We start from the raw sequence: 27,467 nt of genomic DNA on the forward strand, positions 1-27,467 counted from the left end.
TTATGACTCTCACTTTGAGAAATTTCCTTTTTATACCTTTTCTAAGTTAACTCTCTTTGTCATAGTCCCAGAGTTTTCAATAGTGTCTACTAATTAAACAATAAGAGTTATAAAATTGATAGCATTAAAACTTGAATACTATATTATTATTATTATTATTATTATTATACCATGCAATCTTATTGATGTAAGGACCTTGTGAGAATTTTATTAATCAATAATTTGTAAATATTTTTATAAATGCACATAAAATCTTAAGGTATGACCAAATTCTAATAAAGTCACAAATTCAATTAACCTAAATTTTTTTAAGGAAAAAAATTAGCACACCATTTTTTGTCTCTGAATAAAAGAAAAAAAGAGAATGTTGCTGTGTATGACTACCGACAACGGAAAAACACAATGTTGCTGTGTATGACTACCGACAACGGTTAAAAAAAATTAAGAGTTTACAATGTTTTCATTGGGTGGATATGAGTTTAACTCTCACACTATAGATATAGGAACTGGTGTGGGGTTAAGGTGGTATGGTACACTTACCAAGGCTACTCATCTCATCCATCCATCAATCTTCTATATACAGTACAGTTTTAGTTGGTTGTGTTGTGAGACATGCACTTCTTCAGTGTCACATACTTTACTTCATTTTGTGACGTGCCCTCCATTCATATGTTGTCTTCTTTTACTTTTCTTTTTTTTTTTATATTTTAGTTTTTCATGGAGATAAATTAATTTAAGAAACTAATGTATATGCTAAAAAACTAAAATAAATTGATCTCCGATTATATGTTGAGATATTCTTAATTTAAGAAAAAACAAAGTGGTATTAATCATCAAATATCTAATTATAAAATTATATAAAGAAATATTGAAAGAGACTTACCAACTGGTTAAAGATTTGGACTTTGCTGATGGCACAGGCAGAAGCTTATGGCTTCGGATTTTTCTTTTAAATTTCTTATCGATTACTAGAGTTGTGCCTCAGAAAATTTAACATTACTTACATGATGATTCTTTTTTTATATAACAAATACAAATAATTTGATTGTTGAGTGATCACAACAAGTATTATAAAAAAAAATCAAATTATTCATTTCATATCGTAAATGAATCTTTTTTTTATATATAAATCTAGCTAGTTTAGCTAGATTTATTACATAAATTTAGTTAAACTTATTCCTACCATAAATGAATCCATTTTATAAAATATCACCAAAATATCACTCTAATTTCGACAACTTATTTTTAATATGGAAATAGAATAAAGGCCTCACAATTAGTTCTTTAGGGTTAATCAACCCCAAGTTAAAAGTATCATTAGAAATCTGATCTTTCAGCATCTTATGTTAATAACACTTCAAATTTTATTTGATAACAAATAGACGAAAGTAAACAGAAATGAAATGGTCAATGAGTTGATTCACCAGCTAGGCATAATGCAACGGTGACTCTGAGGTTGGTAGGATGATTGTCAAAGTTCTCATTGTTGAAAAAGTATAAAAAAAATGTTATTTAGTTTATATAATATAAAAAATATTGCATAATTAATTTTTTAAAAATATATTAGAGAAAAATAAATTAATTACAAAAAATTCATCCTAATAAAAAAAATTAATTATGAATAATTAATTAATAATTAAATTTTTAACTTATTAACAAAAATCTATCCATAATTTTAAAAAAATAAATCAATGAGATTAAATGTAAAAGGGAATCTAATATAAATTATTAATTTTTTTGTGAAAAATTTAACAAATGTTAGTATAAAATTATAAATAATAGTTGTCTTTAATTTTCATTTTAGAGAGTGCTTGTTATGTATAATATTTTTACATTTTCGAGAATCTTAAAGCGGAGAATCTTAATTTTTTATTTTTGATAATTATTTTAAAAAAGACTATCAAGAGTATAGTTTTCTAATAATTATTTTTATCCTACTTTTCCACGGAAACATTTTCATAAGGGTAAAAATTCAATCTTCTAGAGTTAAGTGAAAATTTTTTATGTATATAAAAAGATCACAGTATCCTTTTTTTTTTTTTTTAAATTATCTATCTCTTTCTATTTATATTTCTCTTTCTCTTTCTCCCTCTTTTTCTCTCTCTCACACTCTCACTCCCCCTCTCTTTTCCTCTCCCTCTCTCTCATTCCCTCTTGTTCTCTCTTTCCTTTTATTTCTATTTCTCTTTCTTGTTCTCTGTCTCTATCTTTCTCACTTTCGTTCCCCCTCTCTTCCTCTCTCCCATATCTCTATTTCTCTCTTTTTCCTTTCTTTAACTCATTATTTATTGATCTTGTCAATTTTAATAATGTTATTAAAATTATTTTTTTTAATATTTTAATGATATTTGTTAACACTTTTGTATTTTTTTTATTTGAATGAAATAAAATAATATATTTGTATACTTCTTAATTATAATGTTAGCATTTTTTTGTTGTTGAATTCTGTATTTAAATAATTTTAAAAAGTTTTCAACTTTTTAAATTAGTTTAATATCATATTTGTAATAAGATTCAAGTGTGTGTATATATATAATGAGTTTATTTTAATAAAAGATGTTTTTGTAAAAAAATATTTACAAACTTAGGAATACATTATTGTAATCAAATATGAAAATCTTTAATTTATGAGAATCTTATATAAATATTCCTATAAACTTTTATGAGTAATTAAACATATTTTAATTATCAATATTTGTAATTTTCAATAATCATGATTCTTGAGTATGAAAAAATTTCTTCCCTACTAAATGTTCCCTAATTTTTTTAATTATCTTTCTATTTTTTGAGTCATGACATATTTATAATTTCATTACAAAGTAATGTGTCATTATTATTGATTTTTTTTCTTCTGACGTGTGGTGACTCTAATGATAACTTATAATATCTGATAAATGTATTATAATATTAGTTTTTTTTTTAACAATTGCATGTTTAATTGTTTGTACATCTCGACTTTGAGCTTCTCTGTATGACATTATTATTAATTTTTTTTAATGTATAGTGACTCTAAGAATAACTCATAATTTCTTACAAATATATTATATATTTAGCATTTTTTTTAATAATTACATGTTTAATTATTTATATATTTTAATTTTTAAATTTAAAAAGTGATGTCATACGTAATATTTAAATAATTATAAAAATAATTTTTTTACTTCGCACAAAACACTAAAAAAAAACTCAAGATCTACTTTGCCATAAGGTATATAAATGACAAATATAAAAAATTAGCAAGACACATAATTCAAATTGTTGACTTTGTTGGTGATCCTCCACCAGAACATGTAAGACAAAACAATGCTACACAAAAAGACTAAGTTCAACTTGTCCAAAATTAAAACGAGATTGAAGTGGTAATGGTCCATCAAAACCAAAATACTAATAAAGCAATAAAAAGAATTGGACCAAATAATCTTGCAATTAAATTACCAACAAAATAATAATCACCATGAGCATAATCAAAATTCTCAAAATGAGTTGTCTTTATATTTCTTTGATATTAACTACATATTTAAAAATACTTAAAAATAAAGGTATAAAATTTGAACATTGTAATTAAATTTAAATCACATTAACTTAAATTTAATTTAATATTATATTGAAATCAAGAAACTAAAATATATTTTTAATAATCAAATGAGATGAAACTTCACCCAACCCATTTATTAACATTATTCTTTAAATTCGAAGAGATGAAAAATAAAATATAAAATAAAAAGAAAAATAGAAAAATAAAACATAAAAATAAAAAAAAATATATATATATATATAAATATAGATAATATGATTGACACAGTTTGACAAATATTGTTTACATACAATTATTGTTAAGTGGTTGTAATATATATGTCACAACCACATGCAATTCCTGAATCTTGGGAAGATGGAGGCATTTGTAACAAAATTGTTTCGTCAAGCATGAAGCACCATCTTCAAAAATCTAAAAACAATTTTATGTTGAAAGCATTATTCCATGGGAATTTAAAACTAAATTCCTCAATACCTATGTAATAGCATGTGAAAACAAACGTTTGATTTCCCATTTTATATCATATCTTATTCATATCTATTAAAAAATATTAAATTATAATATATATTTATATATGTACATGTACGTGCATATATATATATATATATATGAATTTAATATTAAATTGATATTCATAATGTAAAAGTTATACAAGTAGTTTTAGTTTTGATGTGAAAAAATTAATCACATCTAGAATATGAATTTTCTTATATTGAACATGATTTTAAGAAAATTTCCATTTCAACATACTTTCATACTTTTTGTCCTAACCTCATCAACTCATCAATGATGTAAGTTTGGATATATACCTATATATTACCAAATTGACATGTGAATCTTTATCTTGATTAATCATATTAAATTATATATGTTAATTCGATAATCATTTAGATAAATTAGATTAATTTGAGAAATTTTTTTTATAAATATTTCCATTAATCTTAAGATCTAGGATAATATAATTCCAACATGTAGAGAAAGAAATCTCACAAAATAAGCATATCACTCAAATATTATAATAAAAACACTTCTTAATGAATTTTGAATCATACTAATTATATATATGGTTTTCACATTAGTTCACAACTTTTATTTTTAATATTATACATTTTTGTCGATCATTTAAATAAACTAATCACCTGATGTAGAACAAAATGTTATATAAATAATCATGGGAGAAGGGTCTTCACCATCTCTTAATAGTCATTAAAGTAAATCATAATTTCAATTTTATTCATAATGTCATGTTTTAATATTAAATTCTGACATTTTAAGTAAAATTTACCTACCACGAGCTAAAAGCTAAGGATAAAATTTTAGTCAAGACAACAATTTAAAACAAAAAGAACCAACACATGGCTTCCCATCACGATTATACTGCGTCAAATATTAAATTGAATTCAAATAAACTCATAATAAAAACATTTTGACCTTATCATCTTAGGCATGTGGTGTACACGCTTATTTATTTATTTATTTTTTCAAAAGAATTATGCTTATCACATTTTATATATTAGATAACGAAACGAAACATCAACTTGCTCAAGTGGACAAGTTGTTGAATTGAAACAAGTTATCCTCTTACTCGTTATACCTACTCAAGTGGACAAGTTGTTGAATTGAAACAAGTTATCCTCTTACTCGTTATACCTACGAGTCTAACAAAACGTTTGCAGTGTTGACTTTGTTCAGTATTGATGACCTATGACTGAGATTTCAACGGTTGCGATCTCTTGATGAAGGAACATTGTCATGTGTGATCCCTACCAGGCCCATTGGGGCCCACTTAGCAGCTGTCTCCCGTACCAAGGCAAGAAATGAGTGGTCCATGGGCTGGGTTGGAACTAGAGAATCAAACAAACTATGACCCATGCCCAATCTACTAGTCTTGTTCTTGTGTCATGCTCATAACATTAAGGTAGGATATGGAAGGGAATGGCAAAAGGATAACATTCATTTATTCATATGTCATTATAGTGACAAACAGTTATTAAATGTTTATAATTATTCACAAGAATACACATGTTCAAGTTACATGTGAAGGAAGATAACCAAACAAGGGAAAGTAGTTCGATTTTTGTGATAAGTTAGCTTTTGTTGTTAATATTCTTTTGGGAGTGCCTTAGACGAGAGGCTATTCATGTGATTTTATTTTTTAGGAAAGATTAAACTAGGTAAAAGAGGTTTAGTTTAGTTTACTCTGCTACTAACTATGATTCTAAACAATTAAAATTGTTTTATACCATTTCCATCTTTGAAAAGAAAAATGGACAAAAACAAAATCAGAGACTCAAAAATCAAAAGTGAGTTATTTTAATTTTTAAGATGATGCTAATATTATAAGATCGTCATTTCCTATGCAGTGATTTTTGAATTTTATGATATTCGTAGCTAGCTGCTTAATAAACTATTATTGAGCTATAAAAGTAAAAGGTTTAGTTAAATGGTTTCTTTAATATTGTAATTATATGAGATTCATTATCAACAGAAGTAATATTAATTCCTCCTTAAAAAAGTATAATTAAATAGTTCAAGATATTATGTATTATTTATCCTAACTACGTTTTACAAGATATGTAGTCATGTGTTTAATTTATATATATATATATATATATATTATAAAAAGAGATAACAAAGTTGGACTATATAAAACAGAAATTAATCAGAGAAAGACACTCAATGGTTTTGGATTATGCAATAACTTTTCCATAAATGAAAAGTAAAAAAAAAAAAAAAAAAACAAAAAGACAGAAAATGGACATAAATTTACACAAACGTCTCACTAGTAATCACCGGATCAATTATCGACAAAATCTTTATAATTAAGTTCTACTTTATACTTTATTCTCTTTTAGGCCACTAGGATTTGTTGATCAAGTTGATAATTTTTTAAAAACCCATTTGTCATACACTAACTACATAACAGAGTCAGGTGTGACTGTGATTTCGTGTGTTAATTTTCCAGACAATGCCACATTATATGAAAGTTCGACACTGCCTAAGTTCTATGCATTCATTTTGGAATACTTTATGGTATGGATCGTTGCTTAAAGAAACCGTGCTTAGCCATTGAAAGGTTTAAATAGTATTTTTTTTAAAAAAATAAACCACACATGGTGTTGGTTATGAAAGGAATGAAGCAAGTAATATTCTCCCCTAAGCAGAAACTAAAAATAATCAACAACTATGGCCTCACTAGTAATCACCGATTATCAACAAATCCTAAATATAATTTTCTACTTTATGATTTAATTAACTTTAACGCTACGGGATAAGTTGTGGATCAAGTTGATGTTTTTTAACATAGTTGTCGTACTAAACATAACACCAGGTTCGCTTAATCTAATTAATTATCTCCCAAAGTCTTTGATTCCATTGGCACTAGCTAATCGGTGATGTGCAACACTCGCGTAGCACTATTGAAAGGCATTGATATTTGCGTGGGTAAAATGGGACACCTGTAATAACATGAGATATTGTATTGTATGCCTAATATTAAAAATAGATGTTTTGTCGTTTTCGGTGTTGCCCACAAGAATCCAAATGGAGGAGGAAGAGGCTCTATCTACCCTCAACAAAATGCATGAATCTTCCACTTTCTTTTTTCTTCCACTTAATTATTTCTGGAACAGTTCATATCGAACTATTGGGTTGCTTTCCCAATCCATGGATAGTGATGACGTACAAGTTTACTCGTTGGTGATGCTATGCCAGTCTGGGCTCTTATTGCTGTATCAAATTAAAGATAAGTTTAATGTTCATAATGTTTCTGAGCCTTCCTTAATGGTACAGTTTGAATCCCCAACATGAAGGCCCACAACTACCGCCATATCTTTACCTTGCAGGTTTGCACCATGCAATTTTGTCAAACAAATTAATCTATGCTTCCAGTGAAAAAGATTCATGATGTACATATATATACATCACATGTGTAATACATTAAGCCGCCAAGATACATCAATCACATCTTATTAATTACTTTTGTTTTTCAATTTTTTTTTTCTCTCCCTTTGAAAAACAATAATGTTCGAGACTTGCTTAGATATTAAAAATGAAAACGCCACTTACTAAACTTTTAACCCTAAACGTGAGTTAAACTTCTGCAACAAGACGGGTGGAGTGCGAATTTTATGATATTAATTTTCGGGTGAAGTAATTTATTTCTGTTCTTACAATTTAATTTTTTTTTATATTTCTTGGATATGTAATTTTTATCTTATTTTCGTTTTTATTAGGTATCGGTCATATCCATATTTGTACTCGTAAAAAATTAATTAATTTTTTTGTAAAAAAACACACAATATTTTTAGTTTATCTTTTTATTATAATTGGATTGTTTGTCTATCTCATATTTTAATCAAAAGATTTTTTAATAATTAAACAATCATAAATGTTTCCCATCGTAATAAGCAATCGCACATAATTAAATATTAAAATTCTTTAAAACAATCAAATTGAGAGCGAGTATTAAACTAATGATGACAACAGGGACGAGGCGGGTAAATATATATTTGTCCTGTCCACAATTTAATATTTTGGGTTTTACTCGTACCCGATCAAATCGGGTATTTTCTGTCAAAATCGAGACAGATTTGAGTATTATTCACAGATACATGTTTATTTGTCATCCCTAATTAAATTAAGTAAATTAGTTCATTAATTCTCACAACCTAACTAAATTTCAATGAGACAAGACATGTTAGTTTGACGGACCATCACTTTTTAAATTAACATGTAATATGTTTAAAAAGACATTAATATGCATAATTAATTATCATCAAGAAAATGTTTATTATATATAAAAAAAATTAGTCTAGCATTAAAAAGAAAACCTAAATTAAATTATAATTTTACTTCTTAAAATATAAATATTATTTTTTAGATAATGAGATAAGAAAATTTTCTTTTGAACTATACATAATAGATTATTAACATATTAGATAAATATTAAAATAAAGAATTTATTTTAAATTTTTTGAGAAGTTAACCTCAACTTGTCAACTCATTTTTAAGTAGTAGAAGTCAAATTTTTCATCTCATTATCACTGGACTAATCGATCTATTTCATCATCTTTTTTTTAAGCTAAAATATAAATACTTAAAATAAGAATTTGAGCTTTGAATTATCATGCGAGTCAACTTATTTTTAAGGGTAAAGTAATACCTATCAATAATACCTATCAGTTATGTTTAAGTCAAGCATCAAATTTTATCTTTTAGTTAAGAAACAAAAATACATATCAAAGTATTTTTGTCAAAAACTTTGGGTTAAAAACAAAATTTATTTTAGAATTTAATTTTAAATTATTATTTTAAATATAAAATTTTATGATATAATTATTTAGATATTAGGGAAGTATATGAAAAAGTTTTATTGGGTCACGAGATCTTTTCAAAATGAGATGAGATATAAATAGATTCTATGAAACTTGTATTTATAATATTTAGTGACCCACTCTAACAACTTTGAACGTTTCCTACTTAAATAATGTACTTGTTGATATGGAAACGAAAAAAAAAATCTTACTGGCATTTTTAAAGAAAAATTGGTGTTTGAACTCCACTGATCACTTTTTCTAAAAATCATGTCACTTCTATTCTTACAACCTGTGCATTTTTTGAACATGAGCAAATTTGCAGCACAACAAAACTACCTGCTTATACTAATCTAGCTTCTGGAATCCATGATATATCCGTCAAGAAGTTACCTAATATGAACCTGGTTGCAGGAGACTTTTCCTTCCAGTTGAAAAAAAATTCAGTAATTGATATATTGAGCTTGTTTTCGAAAGCTTCTTTTAATTTTTAATAGAAATACTCTCAAAAACACATCTCACTTGTGTGCAAAAATGTTCATTGAGAGTGTGTTTGAAAAAATTTGAAGACGCATTTTTTCATGCCCATAGACCATAGGTAAAAAAAATGTAAATTGTTTCGGCTGATATGTGATTTATAATGTCAAACTTGGGTTGGAAATGGCTTTCAAAAACATTATGAGTGGGTGGAGAAGTTTCACTTTGCGTCAAGAAACTCATAAAGACAAGAATTCTAGAAATTGTGGCCCATACAAGTGAGTTTAATTTATTGGCAAATTTTGGGCCAACAAAACATATTGGGCTTATAAAACATTCAACTTATACAGGAAGATGTACTTCTTTCATTAAAATTATGAGATTTCACATATATGGTTACTTTTTCTCTTTTTTAATCTTTAATCAAAATATAAATTATAAAATTAAGAGTACTAATTTTCAAAGAAGTAAATTCTTCATGTAGAGACAATGTCTTTCATGTACTATAGGGGCAAATTTTAGTACTCTTGAACTAGTTGCTTGATAGTTGTTACTTTTAATTAACAGTTTCTAGTTATTTTTATTTAAAAATAAAATTAGAAAAATATAACTTACACCTTAGATTTAATAATTCCAATAAAGGGAATACATATAAGAAAAGGGTTAAATATATTTCAGAACAAGGTATTATTGGGGTTGAAGATGCTTTGGGTTTATGTTTGGGAGAAAAGACTTGGTGAGACTAAAATCATTTTTCTTAAAAGTAATGTATGGTGTGTGCATTTAGAAGTTTGAGTAAAGGGTACACAGTTTCCATATTGATTGGAAGATGAACTCTTTTTTAGTGTAGTACTAATTTAAAAATTAAAAATGATTTTTTATGGAAAAGTATAATAACCTATATTATCACTGCATGTTTATAGTAATTTTAATTTAAAAAAATTCTGTTCATTTATTATTTAAAATTTAATTTATATGCATTGTCAGTCTATTTAACAAATACCTTTATTCCATTTTGGTAAAAAAAAACAAAAGAAAATAAAAAATAAAAAAAAACTTTTTCCCCACACTTCGGTTGAAAAGTATTTGATTGAAGAAGTTTCCTTTGTGGGTCATGAAATTGAGGACATAAGAATCAAGAAATTGAGGCCCAAATAAATGTGATTAATTTTATTAGAAAATTTTGGTCCAAGATAACAGATCTGACTTATCAACCATTGCTCATACAACTTAACAAATGTGATAGTTTATTAGAAATTTTGGGATGGTATTAGATCTTGTGCTTAAAACATATATAACTAATCAACCTCATATCGAAAATTCTGTTTCATTTTTATACCGGAAAGGTTTTATCGGTCCACGTGGCCGATCCACGTGGCCGATCCACGTGGTCGATAGAACCCTTCCACGTGAACCGATAGGACCCTTCCGGTACAATAGGGAAAAAAAAATAGTCATACATGGTAGATTTAAATTTTTTTTAATAAAGGAAATACATATAGAAAAAGGGGCAAATATATTTGAGAATAAAGCATTACTGAGATTGAAGATGTTTTGGTTTAGGTTTAGTGGCCAAAAGAACTCAATGAAAGGTGGGTGTATTTCAAAAGTTGAGTTTTCAAAGGGTACAGAATTCCAATAGTTTTAGGAAGATTAACTCTTTATTAAAGTGGTTTTATTAAGAATAATAATCAAGGAATTCAAAATGAGTTTTATTTCTTTCACCGAGAGTATAATAATTAATATTATTAATGCGTGCTTGCCATGATTTTTAATTAAAAAATTATTTATTATTTCTTTCACAATTACTCTACACAACTTAGTTTTATTTCTTTCACCGAGAGTATAATAATTAATATTATTAATGCGTGCTTGCCATGATTTTTAATTAAAAAATTATTTATTATTTCTTTCACAATTACTCTACACAACTTTTTGAAAGTTGTGATTAACATTCACTTTAAAGAAATGGACAAAGGAATGACTTCTCTTAATAAATATTTGGGTAAGTGATTCATATGTTAATATAACTCGGGGAATGATAGGTTAAGGGTTAAATTCATCATTATTTTTTTGAAATCTAAAATTGAAAGCATTAGTAATATAAAATTCTTTACCAAGTTTTAACATATTGTCTTTTGCGAAATGGCATTAAAAATAAAAGTAAGGCTGATGATAAACACACCTCCTTTTCAAATAAATATATATATAATTTCTAAATTACCCTTAAAAAATGAAATTCCTAAATTTATACTTCCCTTCCCCGCACTCCGTTTCCCGCACCCCTTTCCGGAATGATGCAGTCTCAGATCTCGTGCCTGTCGCAGCTCAACGCGCCGCCGGTGTCTTACCCCGGCGCTCCGCCGCTGGTGATGCGCCCGCCTGGCCAGATGCCGGGGTACCCCGGCCAGGGCCCGCCTCCCATGGTGAGGGGACCTCCGCCGCCGATGCCGCCCGGGAAATTTGCTCCCAGGCCCGGCGGTGCTCCACCGTAGCCTTACCCTGTTTCGTCACAGTTTGGACAGCGTCCCATGGGGCCTCCTCCTCCTGGTCAGATGGTAAGGGGTCCTCCGGCACCGCCTCATCCCGGGATGCCCGCTCCGCCACCGCCTCGCCCCGGCATGCCACCACCACCTGGAGGTGGTGTTCCAGAGTATGGTCCTCCTCGACCTGGCATGCCCCCTCCGCCAAACCCTCCGAATCAACAGCAACAGTAATGGGAGAAGGGATTGATAGGTTGGTTTGTGCTGTTTTGCTCATTCCTCTCTTTTAGATTTAGTTGAGACTGTGTGTTAGCAGAATTTGTTTTGAAGTGAAGTGATGTATGTTTAAATGCGGGGTGCGGGGAAAGAGGGTCACTACAAAAAATAATGTAAATAGTAGGGGTCTTTTTTTGGCGATTTTAAAACATTTTTTCTAGACATCTCAGATGATGATCTTCGTGAAACTGCATATGAGATCCTCTTGGCTTGTGTCGGAGCCACAGGGTATGCTGTCAATATATGTTTGCTTCAGGGGATGTCTTTTCCTTGTTTACGTGTATTCTGTTCTTTATGTTAAAACTTTGATCTGTTTCTTGTTTATCAGGGGTCTGATTGTCCCATCAAAAGAAAAAAAGAAAGAAAAAAAATCTAGCTTGATTAGGAAGCTTGGGCGTAGTAAAAGTGGAAGTTTTTTATCCCAGTCTCAAAATGCTCCTGGATTAGTTGGCTTGTTGGAAACTATGCGTGTTCAAATGGAGGTATATAGGGATTTAGATTCCATTTACTTATACTTTAATCCATTGGTCCTTCCACTGATTTTTTGTACCATTGTTTTTTTTTTGGTAACATAGTGTAGTGTACTCTTATAATGTTTGACAGCCTCTGATTTCTCTAATGAATATCTTAATTTAGTAAAACCTTTATGATATTGTGGCTTCCTCTTTTTGTTTAGTGGTTTAGAGGCTGAATTTTGCATTTATTGAGATGGAATTTGATTAAGAGTAGCTAATCAAATATTATCTTGTTAATAGCATGCACAAAACCTTACCGAGGTAATTAACATGTCATATAATTATACCTGGAGATACATATCCTTGAGGAGCTAGAATAAGCAAAAAAAAACTGCAGTGATGACTGTCAAATTTTGAAGTGATGGAAAAAGGTATATCAAAGTCCAAAATACTTAAATCTGATGAAGCCTGCAAGATAAAAAAAATTGATCAAAATTTTAAACATGGTTAAAGTATTATTGGAACAAACAAAAGGAAACTCTTTAATTTTTTTCCCATTGGGATTGAAATATACTCGAGTTAAAATCCTTCCTATAGGGGTTGAGTCAAAGAACAACATGGGTTGATTCATTCTGTTTGGACCATTTTAACCTTGCCATAATGATTATGAGTCTTATCTTGATCAGAAGATTCATAGCCACTTGCATTTAACAAGTTTTAATACTTTATATAATTATAGTTTAAAATGATTTAGTATTATTTTTAGTTTTAATTTATCTTTTTTATGTGATTTTCTAGATATTTCCAGTCTGCAGTATTAGACCTGAAAGCTCAACTCAAGCCAGCTTCTATGCAGGTATTGTTTACCATTAAGTGTTTTAACTGGATCTCTGAAAATAATCTTTTTCACTGATCATCCTTCATTCTTTATCAATTAATTTCAAAAGCACTATTGTTTTCCAATTTCTTTGAGTCATTTAAATATTGTTTTACTGATACCTTGCATCCATTTCTCGGATTTTTTTATTGGATTTTATGTTTTACGTGTCTCATATTTTAGAAGAAATGTTTATCCTATGCTATCAAGTGCTAAATAGAGATTTCAAGTTTGCAGCATGTATAATTGCTTGCACTATTTTTTTATTGGCAAAATTCTTTATAACCCAATTGATTTAGTTAAAATTTGTTTAAATTAGGTAACACTTATACTTTTCCTCCGAGTAAACCAAGACATCATTCCTCAGGAAATTTTCCTTTTGTTGAACTTTATTATGTTCTGTAGTTAATAAAACCTGCAAACTTTCCTTGGTTGTACTTTTGCAAACTTTTTTGTTTTATATCTTCCGGTATCTTTTGGATCATTTGGATTCTGCTATTGTATGTTACAACAACCAGGTTGTTTAAATCTTGTGTTTCTATTTACATATAAAATGCTTCAAGGTTGAAATGCTAAATTATCCTCCAGGCACCTTTGCAGTTGCTCTGTTGGACAATCCTATGCAGTCCAGGACCACTATTAGTTGTAAACTATTCAGTATGTTTGTGGCGGTTTAAAACTGCCAGATATGTTGAATCAAGAAAAATTTAGATAAATTTTGTGGCGGTTTTAAACCGCCAGAAAATGACAAACAAGTCAAACAAAAATGCATTTTATGGCGGTTTGAAACCTCCACAAAGAGGTTGAATTTTCTGGCGCACTAAACCAGCGTTTACGAAATATCCGCCAGAAATAGTTTTTGTCGACCGTAGATCCGGCGGTTATTAGTGACGCCGGTAATGTAATTTGTGGCAGTTTTTAACCACCAGAAAAAACCAAATTAACCGCCACAAATCACACATTTTTTTGTAGTGGGTGTGGGGTGAGGGGAAGGGGGGTGCGGGGAAAGGGATGTAAATTTAGGAATTTCATTTTTTTAAGGGTAATTTAGACATTTTATATATCTTTTTTTAAAAAGGGGTGTATTTGTACGAGAGTGGAGGTGTATTTATCATCTGCCTAAAAGTAAAAATAAAAAACTAAAACAACTAAAATAAATTAATATTACTATATTTTTGTTATTTGGGCTTGTAAAAGTGTCCAGGTTAAAAACCATTATTTTTGGGTTTGATGGGCTTTAAACTCTACTTATGAAGTTTTAGTAGTAAACGCTTTGGGCTAAGCGCTTCAGTTCCGTTGATTTTGTTGTCCAATAGGCATCAGAATACTCAATTTTCAAATGTTCATTCTTTCATTAGATTTTTACAATAAGCCAAATAAAAAATTGGGGTACTACTGATTGCTATAAACAATAAAGATATGATAAAAGATGTGTAAAGCAGAGTTTCATTATTCTTTTCTTCTTCTTTTGGATGAGCACAATTTAGATTTTAACTTTGTTAAAGTGAGTGGAGTGCTGTAAAGGGCAAAATGCAGAACTATAACTATTGATAAAAAAAAATGTCAATGAAATAATTAATAAATTGTTATTTTTCATGTTAACAGTTTGATACAGTTCTAAAATTTTACTTAGCCCTTCAAAGTTACATCCTTTATTTCATGGGAACCACATGCCGATTTCCATTTATAACTAATTCCTTTCGTTTCTTTCTTTTAATATTTTTTATTTTTAATTAAAAAAATGTCAAAATCCCCCTCCCCCGCCATTTTCTATTTGAGCTGAAAAAACCAAGGGAGTTTATTTATTTATTTACCCACCTCCATATATGAGAACTTAGTTTTTATTGCTTTTTTGTGTGTTTTGAGATTTTAAGGAAAAAGCAGAAGACAAGAGAGACAAGAGGGAACCTAATGATGCAGACGACAAGCAGCTTAAAAAGAATTCTCAAGATGTTGGGCCACGATTGGCATGCCAATTTCTTTTCAAATCACACTTTTATTTTTCCAGCTAAGTAGCTTTGTTGGAACGTCTAAATTAGCTTTTCAATTCAACCTTCATCATTTGAATGCAGATTGTCTTACGTCATTGCATTTGCATGGCCAATTTCAGTTTCGATTCTTCCGCGAATTTGAAATCCCAATATTGGGAATCTTATAAAAACTGTGAGAAAAAAGTATACATTAAGAACTTATAATAATAGACACTGCAATTTAAGAATCACACGTGGTTCCAATTTCCAAATAGCTGCTGCAGATAACCCGTGTTGGATACTAATTGGATATTGCTAATTAATCTGAATCATACACAATATACTTGGTATTTTGAATATGTATTATACAGATGAAATGTTGTAAGAATTCAATATACAACCTTTTGTTTTTTATTTTTTGTTTACAGTGAATAACATGCCAACTTCTAGAATTTTGATACTTTTGGTTTAACTATGCTAAGATCTGTGCTAGAAATGATTTTGTAATACTTGATGTTTGGTAAGGTATGTGTCTCCTTTATCTTATAAATAAATACATATCCTCGACATTATCATTTTTCGAATATAGGATACCCCTGATACGTGTCTCATTCCCAACCTGTCATATAAAGCTTATCAATTTAGGTAGATCCTGACATGGAGTATTTTGCACGGTTGCATTGCAGTGAATGTGATAAAAATGTCAGGTAGAAAGTAAATAAAATAACCCCAAATAATTTACTAATTTTTACACTTTAATGTAAAATTTGTTTTTAAAATCAATTTCAATACACATTTCAATCACATTGTACAATTCAAAATCATTCTACCAAGATCAATTGTTTTCCACTTTAAAACCATAATAATAAAAACAAAAAACTTGTTTTTAAGATCTGGTTGCTTCAACCAGCAAATTTTCTTGCAAGATAAAACACCAGTGTCTCTATCCACGTGAGTTTGGCAAGTATTTGACTGAACAAGATATTAAAGAATTTCAAAAGATTCAACAAAATCACTCGAAAAGGAAAGGATCCTTCCAATAATATACTTATCCTCTTCTAAACACAACATAATCTACAAACATTCTTAATTATACAACATGAAAGATATACTTTCACCATACTTTTTTTTGTTGTTGAGAATTTCCCCATTTTTGGCAGTACCTTCACGCTCTTGCTAACAAACCATCCTTCTAGCAGTTCTTACAGATGAAACACCTTCATGAAAACACTCTATTAAGCGTATAGAGCTAACTTTTAACAAGATATCCAAGATAGATAAAACCCCCCAAAATTTTCTACACCCAAAACCTCAAACACTACTCCAGAGGTTGCTGCATTGTCACAACCAGGGGACTTGTGACAATATGCTTCCCATCAGACCAAACAATGGAACCACTCTTGACACTAGAACCTCCAGGGGAAAGCTTAACCGCCCTAGTTTGTACCCTAACAAGAAAGCTCAACTTCTGCCCCACCCTCTTGAAAGTCAGAGTCTCTGGCTTCACTGTGACCACCATTCCCCCTGGTGGATTAATGGTGACCTTGTACACTGAATTTGGGTCCCCAACATTGGTCACAGTCCTAATAAAGTGAGTAGACATTCTCCTCTTTCCATATTGCTGAAACACTGCAGACAAAGAAGGGTAATTCAGGTTCCCAGAATGTCCAGCTCTCTTAGCCCCACTGCAATCAGCATTTTTCCTAGTGATCACATGGATGGTCTTAGTGGTATAATTGGAATTGCACAAGAAATTCACATAATCAGAAGTGGAGATATCATAAACCAATCCGGGGTTCATGGCCTTCTCAGGATGAACATGGCCAGCACCATAATCAAACACTGAGGAAACGTTCCCAGTGGACTCATCCAACATGGGGTGACCCCTATTGTCAACAGTGTAAGCAGTGGTCATCAAAGCAGACCTAATAGCAGCAGGACTCCAATCAGGGTGTGCTGCTTTTAACAAAGCAGCCAAACCAGAAACATGAGGGCAAGCCATGGAAGTCCCAGAGAGAATGTTGAACTCAGTCCTGCGCCCATCAGAGGGAAGACCAGAAGGCCCAACATGGTCAGGCCAAGCTGCAAGAATGTTCAACCCTGGGGCAATAACATCAGGCTTCAAAATCTCAGGGGAAACAGGGTTAGGCCCTCTTGCTGAAAATGATGCCACCACAGGAGCTGGCCTTACACCAAGCCTAGTCCCTTTGAACACAATTGTAGCAGTCGCTGGCGACCGCGAACTCCCAATGTACCTCCGGATTTCGTCGCCGCTGGTGGCACCGACCGAAGTGGCGGGCAACACGTGGCAATCAGCCACCAATCCTTCACCATCAAACACACCATTGGCCAAAATCATGCCAACCCCTCCATTTTTTTTCACCTCCGCACCCTTCGCAGTCCTTGAATTAATGCCTCTATCACACACAACAATTTTCCCCTTAACAAACTTGGGATCCAAGGAACCTTCTAAACAAAGTGAAGATGAATAACCATCACCACCACCAAATTGTTCTACACCAGCATACACTACCGGGTACATTCGACCCGGAGTTAAACCCGGTCCATCGTAGATACCAACCCCAGGTACAATTTTACCATTTCCAAGCTTAACATCCGCAGGAAAATCCCTATCCATGGTCCCGGCGCCGACAGTGGTCACCCACGGCGCCACATTGGTCACCGTAAGCCCGCCGGGGCCGCCGTTTCCGGCGGAGGAGGAGACAAAAACGCCGTTAGAGGCGGCGCCGAAGGCGCCAATAGCAATCACATCAAGGTGGTAGGGAACCACCACGCCGCCGACGCTCAATGACGCCACGTCGACGCCGTCTGCGACGGCGGCGTCAAACGCGGCGAGGATGTCGGAGTCGAAGCAGCCGCTGCTCCAGCATACCTTGTACACGGCGAGGCGCGCCTTGGGCGCCATCCCGGCGGCGACGCCCTTGGCGTAGCCGAGCGTGGACGCCGGCGAGACGTAGCGGCCGGCGGCAATGGACGCCGTGTGAGTGCCGTGGCCGTCGGTGTCACGCGGAGAGCGAACCTCCGTGGTTTCGTTCATCTTGCCGTTGGTGGCCTCGTAGCCGGCGAAGAAGTATCTGGCTCCGATGAGTTTCCGGTTGCAGGAGGTGGCCGGAAAATTGTCCCCGGCGACGCACTGGCCCTTCCATTTGGGCGGAACGGGGCCGAGGTCGCGGTCGTTGAAGCTCTGCCTCTCCGGGCAGATTCCGGTGTCGATAACTCCGATGACGAGATCGGAGCCGAAATCGGTCTCGTGGAGCAAACCGGTTCGGTCGGCGGTGGTGAGGCCGAGGAACTGCGGCGAGCGCGTGGTGTGCGGCTTGCGAACTTGCTCGGGAATGAGGGCGATGACGTGGCTGAGTGTTTCCACTCTGTGCGCCTCTGAAGTGGTTAGCTTGGCGGAGAAGCCGTGGAAAACGGTGTCGTATGTGTGGATTATGGAAGCGGTGGTGGAAATAGAAGAGAGGGAGGATTGGTACCAGTGCTTGTGCGTTTGGAATACGGAGGGTTTGGCGTCGCGGTGGACTTGGATTATGAACGTGCTTCTCTTCTCTAGGTCCAAAGAAGCAGCGAGTGTCCAAATGAAGAAGAGCAACACGAAGGCGTGGAAGCAGGGAAATGGTGCCATTGAGGAGTGGAGAGTGGAGAGTGGAGTGAAGGGGTGTTGGTGTGGTGTGAGGATAATTTATAGTGTAGAGACTAGAGATGGAGAGTGCAGGACAAGAGTTTGAAATTTAAAATATGGATTCCCCACTGTGTCAAAGTAGAAAACAGCTGTTCAGATTACGTTTACCGATACAATTTTGGAAACAATTTAATTATAAAAAGGACGCATGTCAGTCAGTAACTGGAGAAAATAATAAATACTAATAATTACTCTACTCCCAAAAATAATAATAATTCTTCTTTTTTTAGAATTTTTTACTGGAATAATATTTTTTTTAAAAAAAATTACAAGAATGATCACTGTGCAGGATTATTTACCAAGATAGAATCATTTACTGTTCAAGCTCAGAATTCGGTTCCCAGAGAACCGAATTCTGAGCATCAAAATGTAATTTTTTTTTATTTTTTCAACTCAGAATTCGGTTTCCGGGGAACCGAATTCTGAGTTGGTTTTAATTTTTTTTTTTTTTTGGTGTATGGGGCAAATTTGGGCTGATGTGGGAAGCGGAACGGCCCGTTCCAAAAGCAGAACGGGCCGTTCTGCTTAAAGAAACAGAGTGCAAATTCTTTAAGCAGAACGGGCCGTTTCACATTCAGAATTTGCACTCTGTTTCTTTAAGCAGAACGGCCCGTTCTGCTTTCGGAACGGGCTGTTTCGCTTCCCACATCAGCCCACATTTACCCAGACACGAAAAAAAAAAAAAAAAAAAGTTAAAACCAACTTAGAATTCGGTTCCCCGGGAACCGAATTCTGAGTTGAAAAAACAAAAAAAATTACATTTTGATGCTCAGAATTCGGGAACCGAATTCTGAGCTTGAACAGTAAATGGTTCTATCTTGGTAAATAATCCTGCACAGTGATCATTCTTGTAATTTTTTTAAAAAAAAATATTATTCCAGTAAAAAATTCCTTTTTTAACTACTTTTTTTTATAAAAAATGTAAATACTAAAATATTTTTTTATCCATCACTATTATTAACAATTTCAATTATCCAACTTAAAATTTATACACATTATTATATTTTTCATTAAGCCAACTCTAATATATATATATATATATATATATATATATATATATATATATTATAAACATGAAAATAGTTAATAAAAATCACTTATTAAATATTAAAAATAATTTTAATTTTAGAATAAATAAAAAATTTATAAGAATCAAAATCAAAAATATTTTATAGAGATTAAAAATATATTTAAGTATTTTTATATTTATATTAAATTTTATGTAATCTAATTTTTCATTAATTAACTATAAAAACTTTGTATTAATAATGCATAGTAAAATTATACGTACTATTTGCCGTTTTACATTAGGATTTCAAAATATTAAAAAAAAAAATTCATAAAAGATGAACGATGATCCTGAAGTCCGTGGCTGGCTTCTTCCATTTGCAGTTGTTCTCTTTTTGTCCAACAAAGTTTGGTAATTAATGGTCCAATAAACAAGTGTGGCCCATAAATGGGTCCATCAATTACGTTAACCATCCGTGGCAGAGAGGACTAAAGTAAGACCCACACCCACCATCAATTCTTGACTTTCCACTCAGTCCAAACGACCCATTTATACACACTCAAGTACCCTGTGCCCCATTACAGCAAACTAAATTGATATTCAAAATCAACTCTCACCTAAAACAAGGTCCACCATTACCTCCATTCATTTTTCTACTTCCTCTATTTTCTAATCGTGAATTTTTTACGTAAATATTATTTTTTTTTTAAAAAAATATCCAAATAACCACTGTGCAGGTTTATTTACACAGATAGAACCATTCACTGTTCAAGCTCAGAATTCGGTTCCCCTGGAACCGAATTCTGAGCACCAAAATGTATTTTTTTTTTGTTTTTTCAACTCAGAATTCGGTTCCCGGGGAACCGAATTTTGAGTTGCTTTTATATATATATATTTTTTTTCATGTTTGCAGGAGAGACGTGGGCTGACGTTGGAAGCGGAACGGCCCGTTCCGAAATCAGAACGGGCCGTTCTACTTAAAGAAACAGAGTGGCATTTGTTAACGTGAAACGGGACAAGAACGGGCCGTTCCGACGTTAAGAATTAACGTTGAAATAGATGTTGGAAGCGGCCGGTTTTAAACAAATTGTTGTGGCAATTTTTTTAACGTGGAACGGGCCGTTTTTGTTTTAGAACAGCCCGTTCCAAGATAGATATTTACACATTTTTTTTACTCCTGGAACGGCTTCGGAACGGCCCGTTCCAGGAGCTGTTTTTACAAAGTTTTTTTGATTTAGAACGGGCCGTTCTGGTTTTGGAACAGCCGTTCTGGGTAAACAGTAAAAGTTGCGTTTTTTCTATAAATAGTCCCCCTCCCCTTCATTTTTTAATGCGATTTGTACTGCTTCAGATTCACCTTGATAGTAAGAAAATTTTTTTTTCTTCAATTTTTATTAACTATATCAAAAATGTTGTTGTGGAAGCAAAATGAGCATAGGTCTGCTTTCATTGGTAGAACTGTAAGTTTAGCACTTTCGTTATATACTTTAAATTTCAATTAACTTGTAACAAATTAGTACTAATTTTGGTAATTATTATTGCAGGAGACTGAGAATATTATTTGTTCTTACTGTCATTCAATGCCAGAACCTCACCCTCTAATTGTTCCTATACTAGAGGAAGTGGGTTTTTCTGGGGTTGCAAAGCTCAGACATCTAAAAGTGGATCACGCATTAATCACAGCTTTGGTTGAAAGATGGAGACCTGAGACTCATACATTCCATTTTCCAACTGGAGAGTGCACCATAACACTGGAGGATGTTGCACTTCAACTTGGCTTAAGAGTTGATGGTTTACCAGTCATTGGCCCAACATTATATGACTGGGAGGAAATGTGCTCCACCTATCTCGGAATCATGCCAGTTAAAGGTGAGTCACTAATTGGCTCTATGATTAAGTTAAAGTGGTTAAGAGATAATATGTTAGAATTACCAGAGGAGCCATCTCAAGAACAACTTGATGCACATTGTAGATCATATATATTAGGGTTAATAGGAGGTGTTTTGATGCATGACAAAACAGGCAATAAGGTACATCTTATGTATTTATCTTTATTAATAAATCTTAGAAGAACAAGACGATATAGTTGGGGGTCGGCTTGTTTAGCTATGTTATATAGGGAAATGTGTAGAGCTACAAATGTTAGTAGCAAAACAATGGGTGGTTGTGCATCTCTGTTACAATCTTGGGCATGACATCGCATGCCATATATTGCGCCTATTTCTAGGTTACCAGCATCATTCCCTCTAGTGTGTAAATGGAGCGGGGGCAGAGTTTTAAACTTTCAAAATGTACCTCATAATGATGTTGTTGGATATAGATCAAGGTTTGATCACATTCAGAATGATCAGGTAACTCTTTAAAATCAAAGTTTTATTTTTTTTTCTTTTGTTTAGCATAATATGTTAACTAAAGAAGTTTAATTTTTTTTGTAGTTTTTATGGGCGCCATATGGACTATTGCAAACAGCAATACCGATGCAAGCATATAGAGATGCTCTGCTATGGACATCATGCACCTCCATTATTTGTTTTGCAATTGTTGAATGGCACCAATCTGATAGAGTGAAATTGCAATTTCGTCTCTTTCAGGATGTCCCTTCTCCACCGAATAATTTGGATAACCTGCACAACATTGACATGAGGGGAAGACAAGATGAAAATTGGGTTACAAGACATGCTCAGTGGATCGACATATGGAACAATAGACGTGAGCACACATTGATGGGTCATCCAATGCAAGGCCCACTGTTTCACACACGAGAATACATGGAATGGTACATGGCCAATTCCATCTATTTTTTATCTGTGCCACGACTACTACAAGATCCAAGGACCCATCAACAACGAAGGACTTCCACAACATTTGAGACTGGTCGAACTTCCATGCGATCGCATGAAGAGACTGGTCAACATGTATCAAATCCTCAGTACGTCACTCCTGAACAAAACATAATTGACAGACGACATTCATTTGCAACAACTTCAGAGGATTTTTTTACAAATTTATTTGGAGTAGATTTTAGAACTCCATCTTCAGCACAATCATACATGCAATCTCTTTACCGTCCACAATTCGGTAATGAACCTGGAAGTTCTTCAGCACCATTTCAACATCCGGTGGTTGATGATGAAGCAAATCCTTCTGAGCAACAACCTCCACGGCGTAATCCAGGCCGTAATAGACGTCGCCCTCGTTGTGGAACTGGACACCATTACGGAGATTGAAAAATGTATATAAATCACTCTATGTTAATGTTATTGTTTTTTTATTCTAATGTACTATGTGTCTTTATCAATGTAATATGAATTTTAATATTATGCATTTTTACATGCGATCTAGACTAAGAAGGTTATAAACTATTATAATTATAAGTATTGTTGCGAACATAATATACGATTTCAACACAATATACGATTTCAACACAATATACGATTTCAACACAATATACGATTTTAACACAAACACAACGTACTATCCGATACTAACACAAAGTAATTAACTTTAATATTACATAACTAAATAAATTTATTACAACTGATTACAACAATAATGATCATTGGTGGCGGGAACTACATCCATGACTAATATTCGGACATGTCTTCCTAGTGTGACCAGGAGTGTGACAATAAGAACAATTTTTGACATGAGTATGTTGTTCTCTAATATCCATCTCTGTTCTAATCCTGGTGGACTTTGGTCGACCCTTCGAAGTTCTCTTCAGTTCTGGATTTGGCCACAAAGTTGGACCAGTGTAAGTAGGCCAATATCTTCATGTCGAAGCTCTCCAAACTGTCCTTCGTATACCTTTGCAACTTGTTGTAAGGTATATATGGGAGATATGTACCTTTCATAGTCATGATGTGCATGTAAGCATGAAGCAAGCACATGTGAGCAAGGGATATGAACTTTTTGGAACTTGCCACAATCACACCACAATTCATCAAGCCTTACCGCAAATCTCCCAGCTGGTCGAACTTCTCTCGAATGTTGCGTTTCTTCCACTAGAAATCTACTGCTTGATCTGTCAAAGCTGATAACTCTATGAGTATTTGCCTTAGACTGTGCATCTTGAATAGTTTTATTTGCAATTTCCGAGTAGACATGTCCTGCATTAATCATTGCGCTCACTTCCGTACCTCTTTGAACGAAAAACTTGTTGCAACGAGTGTATGTGGCCATTACCATGGAACAAATTGGCAAATTTCGTGTTTTCTTCAATACGGAATTAATTGACTCAGTTAGGTTTGTTGTCATGTGTCCCCAACGTCGTCTATTGTCCCATGCTAGTGTCCATTTTTCCCTAGGAATGTTGTCTAACCATTGAGCTGCTTCAACATTAGTATCTCTTACTATGTTGTAATAGTAAAAGAATCTAGGTTCAGTCATCCCGTAGGCTGCAAAATAATAAAATTATTAAATAATTAAAAGTAATAATCAAATGCTTTAAAAAAAGTAATGATAAACTTACCCATATTGACGACATCCTTCTTTAGTGCTGCATTTTTGAACCGTCGCATGAAATTTTGTGCAATATGTCGAATACAATAGACATGAACAGAATTGTTTTCCGTCCAGCCACTTCCATTTCTTGAGTATGCACTTCGAATAGCTTCATGACGATCAGAAATAAGGCACAACCCATCTTGCGGTGTTACATACCGCCTCAAGTTCATCAGAAAAAAAAAAACCATGCATCACTAGTTTCACCTTCAACAACAGCAAATGCAATAGAAATTATGTTGTTGCGACCATCTTGCGCAACTGCGACCAATAGTGTACCTTTATATCTCCCATATAAAAATGTACCATCCACTTGTACAATTGGTTTGCAGAAGGCAAAACCATCAATGCATGGTTTAAAGGTCCAAAATAACCTTTTGAAGATAACACTCCCCTCGTCCAATAATTCACCTTGGTAAGCCGGTTGCGTATTTAATTTCCAAATAAAACCTGGAACATACATTTGCATTGCTTGCAACATACCTGGTAATTTGTTGTACGACTCCTCCCAGTTTCCAAAGATATTCTCAATGGCATGTTGCTTGGCTAACCATCCCTTTCTGTAACTAATTGTATAACCCATGGTGGACTTGATGTGGGCTATGATGGTTGAAATGGATGCCGATGGATCAACCTCAATAATTTCACCAATGCTTTGAGCAATCATTTGTGATCCCAATTTATTATGATCTTGGGAGATAAGTGGGGAAACACATGTGTGGGGGCCCTCAAGGATCATGATTTCCCAATGTTGTTCCCTGGTTCGCAATATACCACGACATCTCCAGGCACAGTCGTGGTGAACGCATTCCATAACAAGCCTACTACTGCTTGAATTTTTAACCTTGTAACTGCAATGGTTGACAATGTGAAATCTATTTATGGCATCCTGCATTTGTTCTTTTGTTTGGAAGCGTTGGCCAACAAATAGTGTTCCAGGTGGATACACAACCATATCACGCTCCAACAAATGGCTATACTCACTGTCTTGTTGGATTTCATTGGGAAACTCTAAAAAGTGTGGAGGTGGGTTGTATATGGCTACTGGTTGTGGTTGTAGTGGTGGATTATTTGGAATTGGGAGGGTTTCTTCATCATCATGTTCATGTGCAGAGAGAATTTCGTCTTCGTCCTCGCTAAAAGGATCAAAGACATTTTCTGTTGGGAGACCAACAACAACATCATCTTCAATGTTGGTTTCAACATTGGGTTGAGAAGCAGAAGGTCTAGCTTGCTCAAATGGCTGAGAAGGTATTTGATTAAGGTCCATGATTGGACCACTTAAAAGCTGTGTGTATGACTCAATGTTGTAGTTGGAGGGGATATCATAAGAAGGGCCAGATGGGTTAGTGTACTGGTAACTTTGATAAACTTCGTAAGGTGAACGTGAAGGTGAAACTTGTGGTGCATGTGATTCAACTGTAGTAAATGTAACATATAATTCAATACCTGATTGAAGTTGATTAGAATCGTGAACATTGAAAACTGCCTCAACGTCTTCATCATCCGTCAACTCAACACAGGTATAGTTACTAACCCCTGGGCCAAGTCTAATAGGGTACCGAAAATGTATGCTAGCCACCCTCTCAGAATCTTGTCGATGTAGCTTTCTGTGGATGACTCTTTGAAGCCTTTCTAGAGTAATTCCTCTGTTGATACGAACTAATTTTGCAGATGGAGAAGAGAAGGTGATTCCTTCATTCGGACATTGGTTAATGGAACCATCAGAATGAACAATAACGTAGATTGAAGAAGCCATTTTATGAAAGGTTTAAAGGAAATTAACGTGATTCTAAGAAACTGATTCAAAAGGGGTACACGGAAGGAATAAAGGAGATAAGCTAATCTGAAATCGTGTGAAAAAAATGAAGGGGAGAGGGTCTATTTATAGAAAAACGCAAGTTTTTACTGTTTACCTAGAACGGACCGTTCCAAAACCAGAACGGCCCGTTCCAAATCAAAAAAACTTTGTAAAAACAGCTCCTGGAACGGGCCGTTCCGAAGCCGTTCCAGGAGTAAAAAAAATGTGTAAATATCTATCTTGGAACGGGCTGTTCTAAAACAAAAATGGCCCGTTCCACGTTAAAAAAATTGCCACAACAATTTGTTTAAAACGGGCCGCTTCCAACATCTATTTCAACGTTAATTCTTAACGTCGGAACGGCCCGTTCTTGTCCCGTTTCACGTTAACAAATGCCACTCTGTTTCTTTAAGCAGAACGGCCCGTTCTGATTTCGGAACGGGCCGTTCCGCTTCCAACGTCAGCCCACGTCTCCCCTGCAAACACGAAAAAAAAATAAAATATAAAAGCAACTCAGAATTCGGTTCCCCGGGAACCGAATTCTGAGTTGAAAAAACAAAAAAAATACATTTTGGTGCTCAGAATTCGGTTCCCCGGGAACCGAATTCTGAGCTTGAACAGTGAATAGTTCTATCTGTGTAAATAAACCTGCACAGTGGTTATTTGAGTATTTTTTTTTTAAAAAATAATATTTAGGTAAAAAATTCTCTAATCGTCGCCCAACGTTTTTTTTTTTCATTACTGATATTTTTCTTTTTATATGGACCATATTTTTTTTTTATCATAAGCCATTTTTTTTAATTATAAAAATTAGTAGAGTTAGGTCTTGATTGCTCAAGGTAAGATTTAAAGTCATACCGGTAAGAATTGAATTCATGTCCTTTTGAAATATAAACTTGTTCTTTATCGATTGGATTAAACTTTATTAGTATAAGTTATCTTATTTGAATATAATAAGTTCACTATAAATTTTTTTATCTAAGTATTTAGTTTAATTAAATATTTAATATTTAAACTTGAGATTAATGATTAAGTTATAGTAATCCGAATTGTTTTGTCGGTT

The 27,467-nt window shown here is 33.3% G+C and overlaps 2 protein-coding genes across 2 annotated transcripts; one reads left to right on the top strand and one right to left on the bottom strand.

Annotated features, from left to right (window-relative positions):
* The first annotated feature begins 11,551 nt into the window (after positions 1 to 11,551).
* Positions 11,552 to 15,750, top strand: LOC109806887 (uncharacterized). The gene is made up of 4 exons (XM_083074847.1): positions 11,552 to 12,063; positions 12,415 to 12,568; positions 13,340 to 13,397; positions 15,293 to 15,750. Exons 1-4 carry the CDS (start codon positions 11,561 to 11,563, stop codon positions 15,328 to 15,330), a joined length of 753 nt encoding a protein of 250 aa, XP_082930973.1. The 5' UTR covers positions 11,552 to 11,560; the 3' UTR covers positions 15,331 to 15,750.
* A 650-nt stretch (positions 15,751 to 16,400) lies between these two features.
* On the bottom strand, positions 16,401 to 19,118 carry LOC109808546 (Subtilase family protein). The gene has a single exon (XM_020371584.3). The coding sequence runs from the start codon at positions 19,032 to 19,034 to the stop codon at positions 16,707 to 16,709; it is 2,328 nt and encodes a 775-aa protein (XP_020227173.1). The 5' UTR covers positions 19,035 to 19,118; the 3' UTR covers positions 16,401 to 16,706.
* Positions 19,119 to 27,467: the final 8,349 nt, after the last annotated feature.

The sequence above is a fragment of the Cajanus cajan genome, chromosome 5 (assembly GCF_000230855.2).
Source record: "Cajanus cajan strain Asha chromosome 5, NIPB_CcT2T_4, whole genome shotgun sequence".
Classification (NCBI taxonomy): domain Eukaryota; kingdom Viridiplantae; phylum Streptophyta; class Magnoliopsida; order Fabales; family Fabaceae; genus Cajanus; species Cajanus cajan.

Bases quoted from the DNA above. Each gene is read 5' to 3' on its own strand.
- LOC109806887 (XM_083074847.1), top strand. From the start codon at position 11,561: ATGAAATTCCTAAATTTATACTTCCCTTCCCCGCACTCCGTTTCCCGC. The intron at 12,064-12,414 runs GTTGGTTTGTGC...CTTGTTTATCAG, and splicing joins ATGGGAGAAGGGATTGATAG to GGGTCTGATTGTCCCATCAA. The intron at 12,569-13,339 runs GTATATAGGGAT...GTGATTTTCTAG, and splicing joins CTATGCGTGTTCAAATGGAG to ATATTTCCAGTCTGCAGTAT.
- LOC109808546 (XM_020371584.3), bottom strand. From the start codon at position 19,034: ATGGCACCATTTCCCTGCTTCCACGCCTTCGTGTTGCTCTTCTTCATT.